Source organism: Vollenhovia emeryi, unplaced genomic scaffold (genome assembly GCF_000949405.1).
Source record: "Vollenhovia emeryi isolate VEMERY1.0 unplaced genomic scaffold, V.emery_V1.0 DF939378.1, whole genome shotgun sequence".
Lineage (NCBI taxonomy): Eukaryota > Metazoa > Arthropoda > Insecta > Hymenoptera > Formicidae > Vollenhovia > Vollenhovia emeryi.
In genome coordinates, this window is record NW_011966988.1 from 1,412 (window position 1) to 15,345 (window position 13,934).

Below are 13,934 nucleotides of genomic sequence, written 5' to 3' on the forward strand. Positions count from 1 at the left end.
CGCAAACTTCATAAAAGCAAACTTTTGTACTAATGGACAACCCCTTTAATATTTTAATCAATGTTTTACCAAAGTACAAAACACATAACTTCTCGTAGAGTCGCGGCTGCTATATTTCTTACAGAATCGATGTCGGTCATCGGATCGATGATCAATGCCCCAGCACACCTCATATGATATAGTAGTCTCTTAATCTCGATGTCTATGTGTTTTCAATGAATCGATGTTGAATCGATGTCGATTTACATTAATGCTAAAACAATTTGATCGAAATTGACTAATTTTCGATGTTAATTTCGATGTCGATCTGTTTTCAATGAATCGACGTCGGATCGACGTCGATTTGACATCAGCCTTCTCACTGGGTACATAGAGAACCTCTAATCAGAGTCTGGCCAACAGAGTGGTCCGCTATGTTTAGTCAAATCCAACGAGAGAGAGGGCAGTACGAATATCTCACTCACTCTTTGAGATATTCGTACTTTAAACGATTTTTTTACAAAATCATTTTTTCCCGACATTTTTAAAGTTTTTGACCAATCAAACTAATACTTTGGAACAATGTTTAGAACAACTTTTTTTTTTTACGAGGTGGAAATCCCTTCGGATCCCCCGCGCCTCCGGGGGGAGGGCGGGGGTATGCGGTGCACGTTAGCCACTAAAACCACCCCGGTTGCCTTCTTCGCGCGCATATATGGCCGGGTCCCGGGAATACGATGTATACTACCGTTACCCGGCCGCGCTACTCTTCCCTGGTGTTCGGGGAGAGTCCTACCTTGCGGCCCACGATGGATGTGGGCCGCGGCGGAGTACAGGGCAACACCGTACTCCGCCCTTCCCTACGGGCCGATACTGGGGGAATGGAGCGCCCCCGCGCTCCATCCCCCAGCCCGTAGGGGTCCCACTAGTGGTCCCAAGCATGGGACCATTTGTGGTGGGACCACCGTCCCCGTGCCCGCGGACACCGCCAGAGATCCCTTATTTGGGTTCTCTGGCTCTGCACCTTTTAGTCGCCTCTTACGACAGGCAGGTGATACCCCGGGCCTATTCGGTAGCGGGACCCGGACGCCTATGTTTAGAACAACTAGAACAACCTGGAACAACCTTAAAAAAGTTCGATTTGCGAAAAGTAGGGTGCCAGGTAGAAAAATCGTTTTTTTCCCGCGAAAATTTCCATGATATAAATTTGATCTTCTGGAACAATTTGGAACAAGTCTAGAACAACCTGGAACAACTTTTAGAATTTTAAAATTCCAAAAATTGGGTGCTAACTTCACACAGGTAATGACTTTGAATAGCTTCCAGGTCACGTAACGATCATCTTGAAATTATTAAACGGATTCCACCCTTTTTCGTTACATATTCTTATAGCTTATCTTAAGAGCTTTTCAAAACTCTACAATAATGTATATTTTGGTTATACAGAGTACTCCGCAACTTTTTGACCGCCGTCCACGGAAAGATAGAGGGAAATAAGACAAAGAGAAAAGTCCTCTACGATTTTGCACTTACAAGGTCGGAAGTGTCCCTCACCGATTTCAATGCGCTTCGGATATGTTGTAGAGCAATCAGAGATATGTTGTATTCGGAACCATAGCCGTTTTTAGTCTGTAACATCGAAACTATCAGTTTCACGTAAAAAATTTATACAATATAAATAATGTATTTTTAAAAGAACTACAACTTATATTTGAAACATTTTTTTGTTACATCAATATTTATCGAAATAATGTCTAAAAATTTAAAAATTTTTAAGTTTTTTGACTTTTTACTTTGAGAATGACCTAGTCGAAAATTTTCATTGTCATATTCGTAATCAGCGTTCAAAAATACAAAAAATAGTGTAGTTTCAAAACAATCAGAGGGTTCACCTATTCGGAACTTTATCCTAAACTTTTAACCCGCTGTACCTATATACGAGCGGATGGACACTTTATCTGTACTACCCTGCATATAGGAAATGACAGGTGCAAAGAACATAAGTTCACAAGTTAAGCTGGTATTACATTTGTCGATATACGACAAATTTTTCAAGCGTGTCGATCGACATGCATATACGTCCGTGTGTGTACTTAATGCGGTGTCCAATAATGCGGTGTCCAATAATAAGGTGTTCAATATTGCAATGTTTGTGTCCAATAATGCCGTGTCCGAAAATGCAGTGCCCAATCTTGCAATGCTTGTGTCCAATAATACGGTGTCCGAAAATGCAATGTCCAATCTTGCAATGCTTGTGTTCAATAATGCGGTGTACAAAAATACGGTGTACAAAAATGCGGTGTCCAAAAATGCAGTGTCGAATAATGCGGTGTCCAATAATGCGGTGTCCAATAATGCAGTGTCCAATAATGCGGTGTACAAAAATGCGGTGTCCAAAAATGCTTGTGTCCAATAATGCGGTGTCCAATGATTTCGGTGCCAATGTGTCCAATAGTGCGTGTCCAATCGACCGGTGTCCAATCGTTACGTGTCCAATAGGAGGTCACCCGTCTCGGATCACTCGTCGACTCTCGGATGAGCCGACGAACCGCGTCGCTTCTGATGCCCGGCTTGGCACTATACGACGCTTCGGGGTGGACGTGTTGTCCTCGGTATGCTTCCCTCTATTCGCCCTCGCCGAATAGCTTGATCAGTCAGGGTCGCGAGCGAGAGAGCGGAAGCACCGTAATCGTAGCTTGAATCGGGATGGGTGTTGTCGCTTGCGAAAGAAAGAGAGTCGTGTTTACAAAGAACGTGTGAGTTTATTCAGAGGTATTTCACTGGCACAGTGTATGTCCGGGATTACGCTACGGACGACCGCGATTTAGCGTCCTTGGCCGTAGCCCGCAGTGTACGCGGCCGCTCGGAATACGGAAACGAACGGGTGTACATAAGTGCGCTGCTGTTCAGAAATACAAAGAAAATGTTGATTACGCGAGTGCTCTGTTGCACGAGAACGACCGGCTCGCTAGCCGCGGAATTCCCGAGCGGGAATTAGTAACGACTCAAAAGATAATGAGTGCGCGAAATCTCAGAAACGAAACTTACACACGTCATTAGGCGTGGGGAACTAAAAACGGTATCGCTAAACGCGAAATTAATAATTAAAATGGAAAATGGTACCGCTGATCGCGAGATTTACAATTGAACGAAAACGGTATCGCTGAACGCGAGATTTACAATCGAAGATGTCGTGATCGCCTCCGTTGAGAACGAGCTTCGGCGTGAATCGCAGAGTTTCGCTGTCGAGACTGCCGGCATGCTACCAGTGAAATTCAGGGACATCCAAAAGGCCACGGGAAATTGCAAAGTTCTTGGTAAGGTCACCGGCTATGTCATGAATGGATGGCCCAAATCGCGAAAGTTCATCACGGACCTGGAAGTTTCAAAATTTTTTGACCAACGGGAGGCTCTTATTCTCATCGATGGCTGCATCTTCTTCGGGGACCGGATCGTTATTCCGGCTCAGTTCCGCTCAAAAATACTCGAGGAACTTCATCGTGGGCATCCCGGAATCGTGCGCATGAAGTTACTTGCACGTAGCAAGGTATTCTGGCCTCTGATCGATAAAGACATAGAACGAACCGTGAAGAGCTGCGAAGATTGTGCAAAAGCCGGAAAGACACCAATCAAGTGTTCCTTGCAGCCATGGTCAGTCCCAAGCGGGCCGTGGTCTCGCATCCACATCGATTACGCCGGTTCCATGAATGGAAACTACTTTCTGATCATGGTCGATGCTTACAGCAAGTGGCCGGAGGTTGTTAGAACCAATGTAACGACGACTTCCCGAACCATCGAGCTGATCCTGCAAGCTTTCGCTCAACATGGCCATTGCGACATTATTGTATCGAATAATGGCCCTCAGTTTGCTTCAATGGAGTTTGAGAGGTTCTGCAAATCATTGGGGGTAGAGCACATTCGAACCGCTCCTTACCACCCGCAATCGAATGGGCAAGCTGAGAAATTTGTCCACTTGCTCAAGACCGGACTGAAGAAGTCCAAGGGAAACATCGACCAAAAGCTACTCGAGTTCCTCTCCTGCTATCGTTCGACTCCATCGTACGGCCTCGGCATGAAAACACCAGCAGAGGTCCTTAACGGCCGCACAATGAAAACGAGACTCGATGTGCTGAACCCTTCCGGCCCGCACCAGGGACTGGCCGACTCCAAAATGGCGCAACAATTCAACGGTCACCACGGTGCAAAATGGAAGGAATTTGTAGAAAGAGACGGCGTCTACTATCAACTCCATCGCTCAAACGATTCATAGGAATGGGTTCCAGCGACAGTGATCAAAAAGTGCGGCACTGTCAACTATCAAATTCAAACCGAATCAGGCCGAGTTATCAAAGCACACTCAAATCAGCTGAAGCTGCGCCACAATAAGGGCGCATGATTAGATGCTCCCCAATTTCTCGACGCCGCCGCGCCGACGACACAAGCGAGGAAGTTGCGCCGGAACAAAACACCATAGAACAATCCCAAGATGACATCAATCAAGAACCAGAAAATCGCGATGACCCGGAAACATTTGAGGGAAGTACCGACAATTCAAATGTCTTTGAGGATGCCTTGATGAATGACGAAGAAGGGAATCCAAATGAGGAGGTTCAACAGATTCCTGACACCCGCCGACACTCTACACGCTCGAATTTCGGCGTGCCTCCCAGGCGCTATGGTTTTGACGAGTTCCAGTCTTACAATTAGTAGGGAGGAATGTGGTGATGTATCGTGCGTACGCATTAAAGTCACTAGATATATAAAGTACCGCAATCCATAAGACCACTGTATAAGGATTTGGAGCCAAAATGGCGTCGAAAAGTGTACATAGTGCACAACTTACTACACATTAAGTGTAACTGTCCTAACCGCATTCCATGTGCAAAACCAACTTTATTAGAGAAATCCATAGTAGATCAGGATCCCAGTGAGAAATGATTTGTCGATCGATGTCGATTTGATGTCGAAACGACATCAATGTCCTCAATTTCAGATCAACTCTGTATCAGATGCACGAGAATTTATGGCACGCCGTTTTGCTATTTATTAATAAAATTTCTTAATCTGAAATAAAAATTCAATAATTTATTTAAACTGAAGTAGATAATTTTTCGGAAACATTTTAATTATGTCATGACATAATAAAAATGAATTAAAATTATGTCTTAATATAAAATTAATTCAAAATACAAAATTTTATTAAGAAATATTAATAAATAGCAAAACGGCGTGCCATAAAACAGCGTGCTATAAAATTTATGTGGAATTACTTATACATATGTCAAGACATAATTTTAATTCATTTTTTTAATGGTATGAGATAATATTAATGTATTTTTGTTATGTCGTAACTTAATAATAATTGCAGGCATATAAATTATGTAAACTATAATAGTAATTCAATGAATTAAAATTATTCTATGACATAATAAAAATTCATGAATTAAAATTATGTCATGACTTAATGGAATTTAGATGAATAAAAATTATGCCATTACATAATAAAAATTGAAAATTAGAATTACATGCTACTAAAATTTTAATCCTAAATTTTACAATAAATTTTTAATCGAAAGAAATTTTTATTTTGTTAAGACAATATTTATTGAGAATTTCCATTATGTACATATTTTTAGTTCTCGAATTTTTATTATGTACATAATTTTAATTCGTGAACTCTTGTAGGAATTATAATTCCTCGTACTTGATGTCTACGTGTCCCAGGTTGCCGATGACGAGGTTCAGATAGTGTGCTCCGTAGTTTTCAGTACCTAGATGTGTTAATACTTTAAATTCTAATCTGGACATGTAGACATCGAATTCAGAGAATTAGAACACCTAGACACCAAAAACTACACTGTCTGGGTCCCGTCATCGGTGATCTGGGATACGTAGATATCAAATTCAAAGTATTAATACGTCTAGACACCTGAATACGGAGTGCGCTGTTTAAACCTCGTCATCGGCGACCTGGGACATGTAGGCATCGAATACGAGGAATTATAATTCCTACGAGAGTTCACGAATTAAAATTACGTACATAATAAAAATTCGGGAATTAAAATTATGTACATAATAAAAATTCGGGAATGAAAATTATGTACATAATAAAAATTCCAGAATAAAATTATGTACTTAATAAAACTTCGGGAATAAAAATTATGTACATAATTTTAATTCCTGAAAAATTTTTGTTATAACATAAAATAAATTCAGAATTAATATTTTGTCTAGACATAATTTTATTTCTGCATTTTTAATCATATGATAGCTTAATAATAATTCGATGAATTATAAATATTTCTAGTCATAATTATAATTTCTTTTCTTTTAGTATCAATTTAATGTGGTAGAATTTTTATGATAGTATTAAATAGCAAAACAGCGTGCCATAAGAATTTAAGCAGGCATTACGCCTTATTTCTTTATCACAATTTCAAACCACTAAAAATAGCAATTATTCTACTGTTGATGCAGATCATCTTATACAATACTGCAAAGAAATTAAACAGTTGGAACGTACAAATATCTCTGGAGACGTACAATGTCTCGAGAGTATTGAAAATGACGACATCCATAGGATATCGTCAGGGTTTGGAAGTAACGCGTTACTTGTAACGCCGTTACCGTTACAGTTACTTTTTTTTGGTAACGAACTGGTAACGCCGTTACATTTTTTTTCTTGTAACTGTAACGGTAACGTAGTTACATTTTTTCAGTAACGGTAACGAATTTAACAGTTACTTTTATCGTTACCTTTTATATTTTTAACCTATGACAATTTTCGTAAGCAGCGTTTCTTATTGGCGCTGCCATTTTGTACATAAGTCACGTGCACCAATCGACCAATCACGCGAACTCTGTCGTCCAATCTCTATGGGCGGTATTCATAGTCGGGTCCAGAGATGCAAACTTTGGGTTCAGAGCACCATCAAAGTGTTACACTCGGTACTCACTCACACAGGCGCAACCGTGTCAGTGTGCTGCGAGAGACTCTATAATAGAGTATCAGCTTTTATTAAAAATAAATAAGCAATATTGATAAAATTTAACGCGTTTATATTTTGTGATCCAGATAACCCTACCCAGATAGCACCGAATGTTCCATGAATGTTTGTATATGATTCGAATGTTCTCTCTCAGGAATATTCGCATGGATGTGCCGTGAATGTTTCTAGAATGTTCTTCATATTCTATGAACATTCACACAGAATGTCCAGGGAATATTCGCATTAAATGTTCCCTGAGTGTCTATGGCATATTCTGAATGTTCTATGAATATATTCTTACAGAATGTACGTGGAATGTACACATGGAATTTTCTACGGATATTCTTACTGAATATACGTGGAATATTAGCAGCGTATGTGCTACGAATGTTTATGGAATGTTGTAAATGTACTATGTAAAACGTGCGCCAGCTTCTGAGTAGTTCACCGACCGCCGCTAGGCCGCGCATGGTGGCGGCCAAAAACTCGGAAGCAAAATTCAGTCTCGTAGGGTATAAAAGGAGGCCCGCGAGACTGAATTTTGTTTCCGAGTTTTTGGCCGTCACCAATGTCACCATGCGCGGCCTAGCAGCGGTCGGTGAATACTCAGAAGCTGGCGCTCACGCGCCCGCGCGCGTGTCGCGTAGTGCCGGTTGCCAATTTGTGCCGGCTAAAATCAAGAGGGAACCACTAAAAAATAGAATACTTTTCTTTGGGTGAAATATCTACAGCACATTACTGGAATATTTGCTGTATATTCCAGGAACATTCATAGAAATATCTACAGCACATTACTAGAATATTTGCAGTACATTCGTGTACATTCGTAGCACATTCAGATGAACTCTAGAGATGTTTCTAGAACTTTTGAAGTGCTCCGTTGGTACATTCTATAAATATGCCTCGAACGTATAAAACGACTATTAGAAGATTCCTGGAATCTTCGAATGTTCTTGGCGTATATTCCTAGAATGTTAATGGAATGTTTTTGTGCTATTTGGGTATATAATTCTTGTATTATTCAGATAATCCTATATTCCTATATTCAGATTATTTAAATAATTCTATATCTTAAATCTAGATGACTCTTATTATATGTGATATATCATATATTTTAGGAATAATAGTAAGTTTAAAATTATTAAAACTTTTAAATAAATTGAATTTTTGTGGTCTTGCGATATAAAATATTGTGGTAAAACGTAAATGATAACGAAACGTAAAGATTGAAATCAAGTCTCTTTATTCCGCCTATCTCTTAAGCGTGTTGGTAACTGACTGGCGACGCGTCCCGATTTTGTTGTTCATCCGCTGTCTCTTGTCTTGTTGATCGCCTAGGGGACACGCCGCGACTCGTATACCCCGTGATCGAGGCATCGAGACTTCGCTTCTAGACTCTTACTTCGCTTCTAGACTCTTACTACAATTCGGCCAGCCTGACATTAGGCCGTCCTCGGCCGTCCAATCGGCACAATTAAAATCTTAACTTAAAATCTAAACATAACTTCCGGATAGACATGGTACTGACCTTAAAACTAAACGCTGTATATAATTTTTATGTCCGCATTTGAACTGAACAATTACTGAACAATTTCAATATAAGATATTAAATATTTATACTTCTATATTTCTATATATCTATACTTCTACCTCTTCTACTCTGCCCCTTTTTTTCTAGTCACTATCTAGCTCTATCTGTCGATGATCATTTTGTTCATCTGACTCGACCCTTTTCCAAGGTTTCATGTTGGACACTTCCCATGTGCCCTTGTACGGTCTTTGCGACAATTGACATCCTTCAACGTCCGCCACTATGTACCTATCATTTCGCAGTCGCTTCAAGACGCGGTACGGTCCTCGATACGACGGTACTAGCTTTCCTCCTGTAGACTCAAAATTCTTTACTACTACAAGATCGCCTTCCTCGTATTCGCGTGCAATCTTCCGCTTGTCGTTTGTAACACGTTCGTTATACAATCGCGCTTTCTCAATCTTTTCCGCCGCCCTTTCTCTAGTTTTATCTAGGTTCCTGGGTTCTTCTTCGTCTAGATCTGAAATGAACTCCTTTAACTGGTCTATTACATGTCCCCGCTGCTTAACGCCATATAACAATACACTAGGGGTTTTCCCAGTCGTTCTACTAACAGTATTGTTTATGCTAAATTCGATTTCGTGTAAGGATTTGTGCCAATCCTTACCCGTATACAATTTACCTAATATAGGAGTCAATATACGGTTGTAACGCTCTACCTGTCCGTTCGCTTGGGGGGATCCTGTTGCGACCTTTATGTGCTTAATGTTCATTTCCGACATAAATTCCTCAAATTCCTTTGAAGTAAAACTCGTGCCTCTATCGGAAACTAGAGTCTTTGGCCGACTATATATTCGGAAATAATCCTTAAGACACCCGATTGTTTCGCGCGTCGTTGTTGATTTTACCGCGTACAATTTTACGTGTTTCGTGAACGCATCTATGACAACTAATACATGTTTCTTTGCCGTGTTCTCTCGATCGATCGGACCTAAGTGATCTATGTGTACTACGTCAAATGGCACGCTTCCCTTCGGAATACAATGGATTAATCCTTCTTTTTTGCCTGACGGCTTTGAATAGGAAATACATTTAATACAGTTTTGTATGTGCGCGCGGACTTTGGTCTTCATTTCGGGGAACCAATAGCTTTCCTGTAATATCGCGTAAGTTTTCTCGATCCCAAAATGTCCGAATTCATTATGATATTTGTGTAATAATTCCTGTTCCATCGCGTGAGGCACATAAAACAGAAGCTTCTCATTTCGCTTTCGGTATACTAATCCGTTTCGCATTTCATAAAAACTATCCTGTTCCTTTTCAAGCCGCGATCTTAATTCCTTAATCTTTGTGTCCTGTGACTGACACACCGACAAGTTAAATTCGAAAGTATTATCTTCGATAACTAAAACGCTATTTGCTCGACTAAGCGCGTCGACATGTGACATTCTTTTGCCTGGCCTGTGCTCGGTACTGTAATCAAAATTTTGCAATTCAAGGGCCCATCTCGCGATTCGTGGATTTATATTCTTTTTGTTTAGCGTCAAAATCAACGCATTGCAATCGGTGACTATTTTAAACGGTATGCCCTGCAAATATATTCGAAACCGCCTCAGTGCGTAAATGATCGCTAGAGTTTCGAGCTCGTAGCTATGATAACGCGCTTCTACCTCCGTTGTTCTCTTTGAGAAGTAAAAAATCGGATGAAAACGATTGTCTGCTTTTCGTTGCAGGAGCACCGCTCCAAATCCTCGCGAACTCGCGTCGCAGTGTAATTCGGTAAGATCGTCCGGACTATAGATCGCTAAAATCGGTGTCTCTACTAATTTTCTCTTGAGCGTCTCGAACGCATCCATATGTTGTTGCTTAAACTCGAATATCGCTCCCTTTCTCAATAACGCATACAACGGACCAGAAATCGACGCAAAGTTTTCGATGAATTTTCTAAAGTATGAACTCAAACCGAGAAAGCTCTGCACATCATGTACATTTTTGGGAGTTGGGAAATTCTTTACCGCATTGATTCCGTGATCGCTTGGTTGCACTCCTTTTTTCGATATGACGTAACCTAAGAATTCTATTTTCTCGTAAAGAAACCGGCATTTATCTAAAAGCAACTCAAGATGATTTTGTGTTAAGAGTTGAAATACTTGCTCGAGTACCTCAAGATGCTTCTCTAGTGTATCCGTGGCTACTAAAAAGTCGTCCATATATATTACGACATTTCCAATCTTTATCAAGTCACTTAAAACTTCGTTTACGTATCGCTGAAACCGCGCGGGCGCGTTTTTCAATCCAAAAGGCATCTTGAGATATTCGTATTGCCCGAAAGGAGTTACGAATGCCGTAAATTTAATGCTATCTTCCGCTACGTTCACGTGGTGAAACGCGTCCTTTAAATCGAGCGATGAAAAGAATCGCTTTCCTTGTAACGCATTTATTTGATCTTCAATTACTGGAAGCGGGTAATTATCCTTGGCAGTAACCTTATTCAGTGTTCGATAATCGACACATAATCGCGTTTTCCCGTTCTTCTTTTTAACTAACACTATTCTCGAAGCATACTCAGAATTTCCGGGGCGTATGATTTTCCGAGCTAACAAATCGTCTATGATTTCACGTAATCGAGTCTTTTCTTCGTACGACAATCTTCCCGGCGCAAAATGGAAAGGCTGTTTGTCTTTAACGTACAATTTGATCTCTGCTCTAAGCTTTGGCTCTATCGGTTTCTCCGAATGTAGATAAGTCGCGTGAAATATCTGCATAAATTTATCTCGCAATTCCTTCGATGTTTCGGCATTTATATCTAGCTTGTTCCCGTCATTTTCCGCTTCGTTCAGCTCGATATTTAATATTTCTGACACTATCTCTTCGCCTTTTTCTTTTTGCTTAACCAACGTAAGGCCTAACAACTTAATCGCGTCCCTACCTAATATCGTTTCGCATTTCATCGCGTGATCGGGTACGACTCGAAGTAATACGCCGTTCGCGTCTAAGTCCTCTCCCGAGACTTTTACCTCGACCTGTCCCAATATTTCTAATACCGATCCGTTAATTCCCTCATAATGATTATCCGGAAATGTCGCAATTAACTTTGACGGAACAACTTTTGACTTTATCAAGCTAATGGGACTCGCGGTATCAAATTGTGTGACTCGCACTTAAAATTGTACTCTACCCCGTCTTTACTTATCTGTAAATCGATAATTTTAACAAATTCGTTATCGTCTCGCTTCTGTTTCTCGATGTTGGAGATCTGCGACGCCGTTCCTGTTTGCTGCTGCTGCTGCGACCCCTTCGATTCGGTTGTCATCTTTTTCCGTTGTGGACAGTCCCGTAGTCGATGATCGATCGCCCCGCATTCGTAACACGAACCTCGTTCTCTCTTCGGCCTATCGCAATTCTTCGCCATGTGCCCCGTTCGGCTGCAGTTGAAACACTTAGCCTGCACACTGCCTTGTCCCGTCGTTTGCTGGGGCGTCTGTAGTTTTGGCTTGTACTTGATCTCCGTTTTACTTCCAGTGATATTATCGCCGATTCGTGCCTGATTTTTATTTGGCGCCCGTAGCATAACTTTCTTAAACGCTTGCAACAGATCTTCCTTCTTCTTAAATCTTTGTATCCGCGCCTGATTTCGCGTCACCTCGTCTGAAATCCCGTCTATTATGTAGTCCGTTATCTCTTCCTCGTCGATGGGCACTTTACTCGCGAGGATCGTCTTGTCGTAAAAGTAGTTGCTGAAGGTCTCGTCGTTACGCCACGTCCTTCCTTCAAATTGTTTTCGTAAATCCATCTTCGTTGGGCGATGATCGAACATTGTCTGCATACTTCCGATCAGCTCCTCAACCGACATCTCTAAATGCTCCGACCTTGAGTGGAACCACTGAAGCGCCTTCTGTTTTAGCCTCATGCCAATAAGGATTCGTGCCATCCCGTCATCTAACTGATACGTTGCCTGAATGAGCTCGAACTGTTTCTTCCAAATAGCGAACGTATCCTCTGTACCCGAAAACTCGCTTAATAATTCACTCAGGGCCTTAGGCTGGATTCTCGCCGTCGAGCCTTGACTAGCCGTTGTCCTGAGCGAAGTCGTAAGTCGCACATTCTCTTCCGTCTCTCTCTCGCGGCGCAGGATTTCGAGCTCTCGTTGCATAATGTCTCTCTCTCTTCTCAAGATTTCGAGCTCTCTATCTCGTAATGGGTCTTCTAAGTACGCGTCTTGTTCCAACGGGGTCCGTGGGATCTGTTGTCGTCGCGTGTTGTCTTCCATTTCGGCCAGATCGTCACCTTCCTCCATTCCTGGCTGTATCGTTGCCTCTTCTCCCGTCGCCGTCTTATTCGCCGAGATTCCTCCTACTCTCTGCTTCCATGTACCGGCAGGGTCATGCTCATAAAACCTTCCTAATAATTCTATCTTGTTGCCTTTCGATGAGAGGCCTAATTGTTTTAAAACCTCTTTCAACTGCGCCAGAGTAATCTTGTCGGCTTCCATCTTCCGTATCGACCAGTGTGTCTTTCTTTGGTACGTAAGCCCTCAATCCCACTTCTGATATTGTGGTAAAACGTAAATGATAACGAAACGTAAAGATTGAAATCAAGTCTCTTTATTCCGCCTATCTCTTAAGCGTGTTGGTAACTGACTGGCGACGCGTCCCGATTTTGTTGTTCATCCGCTGTCTCTTGTCTTGTTGATCGCCTAGGGGACACGCCGCGACTCGTATACCCCGTGATCGAGGCATCGAGACTTCGCTTCTAGACTCTTACTTCGCTTCTAGACTCTTACTACAATATAAAATACTTTATTTCTCTTATTAATATTTTAACAAAACATATATAAGTAAATTTTCTATTTAGTCTGATTTCGATTTAGTATTATAAAAGTAACGGAGAAAGTAACGAATCGTTACTTTTTAAGTAACGATAACGGTAACGAGTTACTTTTGAGAATCAGTAACTAGTAACGGTAAGTAGTTACTTTTTTAACTCAGTAACGAGTAACGGTAACTAGTTATTTTTAGAAAGTAACTTTCCAAACCCTGCGAATTTGACACATCGATTCAACACACATGATTCAATGAGAACTGCTTCACTATTTATGCAAAATGTTTCTTTTTTATATTAAATATTGTTCAAGTGGTGAATGTACGTGGTAGACGCGAGACGTGGCACACGGACAATACTCGATAATTTAGAAACCCAAGTAATATTCGGATAAATTTTAAATAAATTAATTTAATATTAATTAGCGATATAATAACGAATTTATGCGAATTTTTCTAATGTTGATACGATACTCAATTGATTTACTTAATTGACAATTTTTTAAGATTTAATTACGCGATCTTAAACAAATATGTAATCTATTTACATGTTATAGTATTTTAAAATTATAATTTAGAAGTAATTACCTATTTCTCAATATACAAGGTGTCCTG

The 13,934-nt window shown here is 40.8% G+C and overlaps 1 protein-coding gene across 1 annotated transcript; it reads left to right on the forward strand.

Annotated features, from left to right (window-relative positions):
- The first annotated feature begins 792 nt into the window (after positions 1-792).
- LOC105558126 (uncharacterized protein K02A2.6-like) lies at positions 793-4,249 on the forward strand. The gene is made up of 2 exons (XM_012005651.1): positions 793-1,141; positions 3,168-4,249. The coding sequence occupies exons 1-2, from the start codon at positions 793-795 to the stop codon at positions 4,247-4,249; spliced, it is 1,431 nt and encodes a 476-aa protein (XP_011861041.1).
- Positions 4,250-13,934: the final 9,685 nt, after the last annotated feature.

What these genes read in the sequence shown, in the direction of transcription:
- LOC105558126 (XM_012005651.1), top strand. Translation starts at nt 793, where the DNA reads ATGTGGGCCGCGGCGGAGTACAGGGCAACACCGTACTCCGCCCTTCCC. An exon ending in TGCGAAAAGTAGGGTGCCAG is followed by an intron (nt 1,142 to 3,167) that starts GTAGAAAAATCG and finishes TTACAATCGAAG; the next exon opens with ATGTCGTGATCGCCTCCGTT.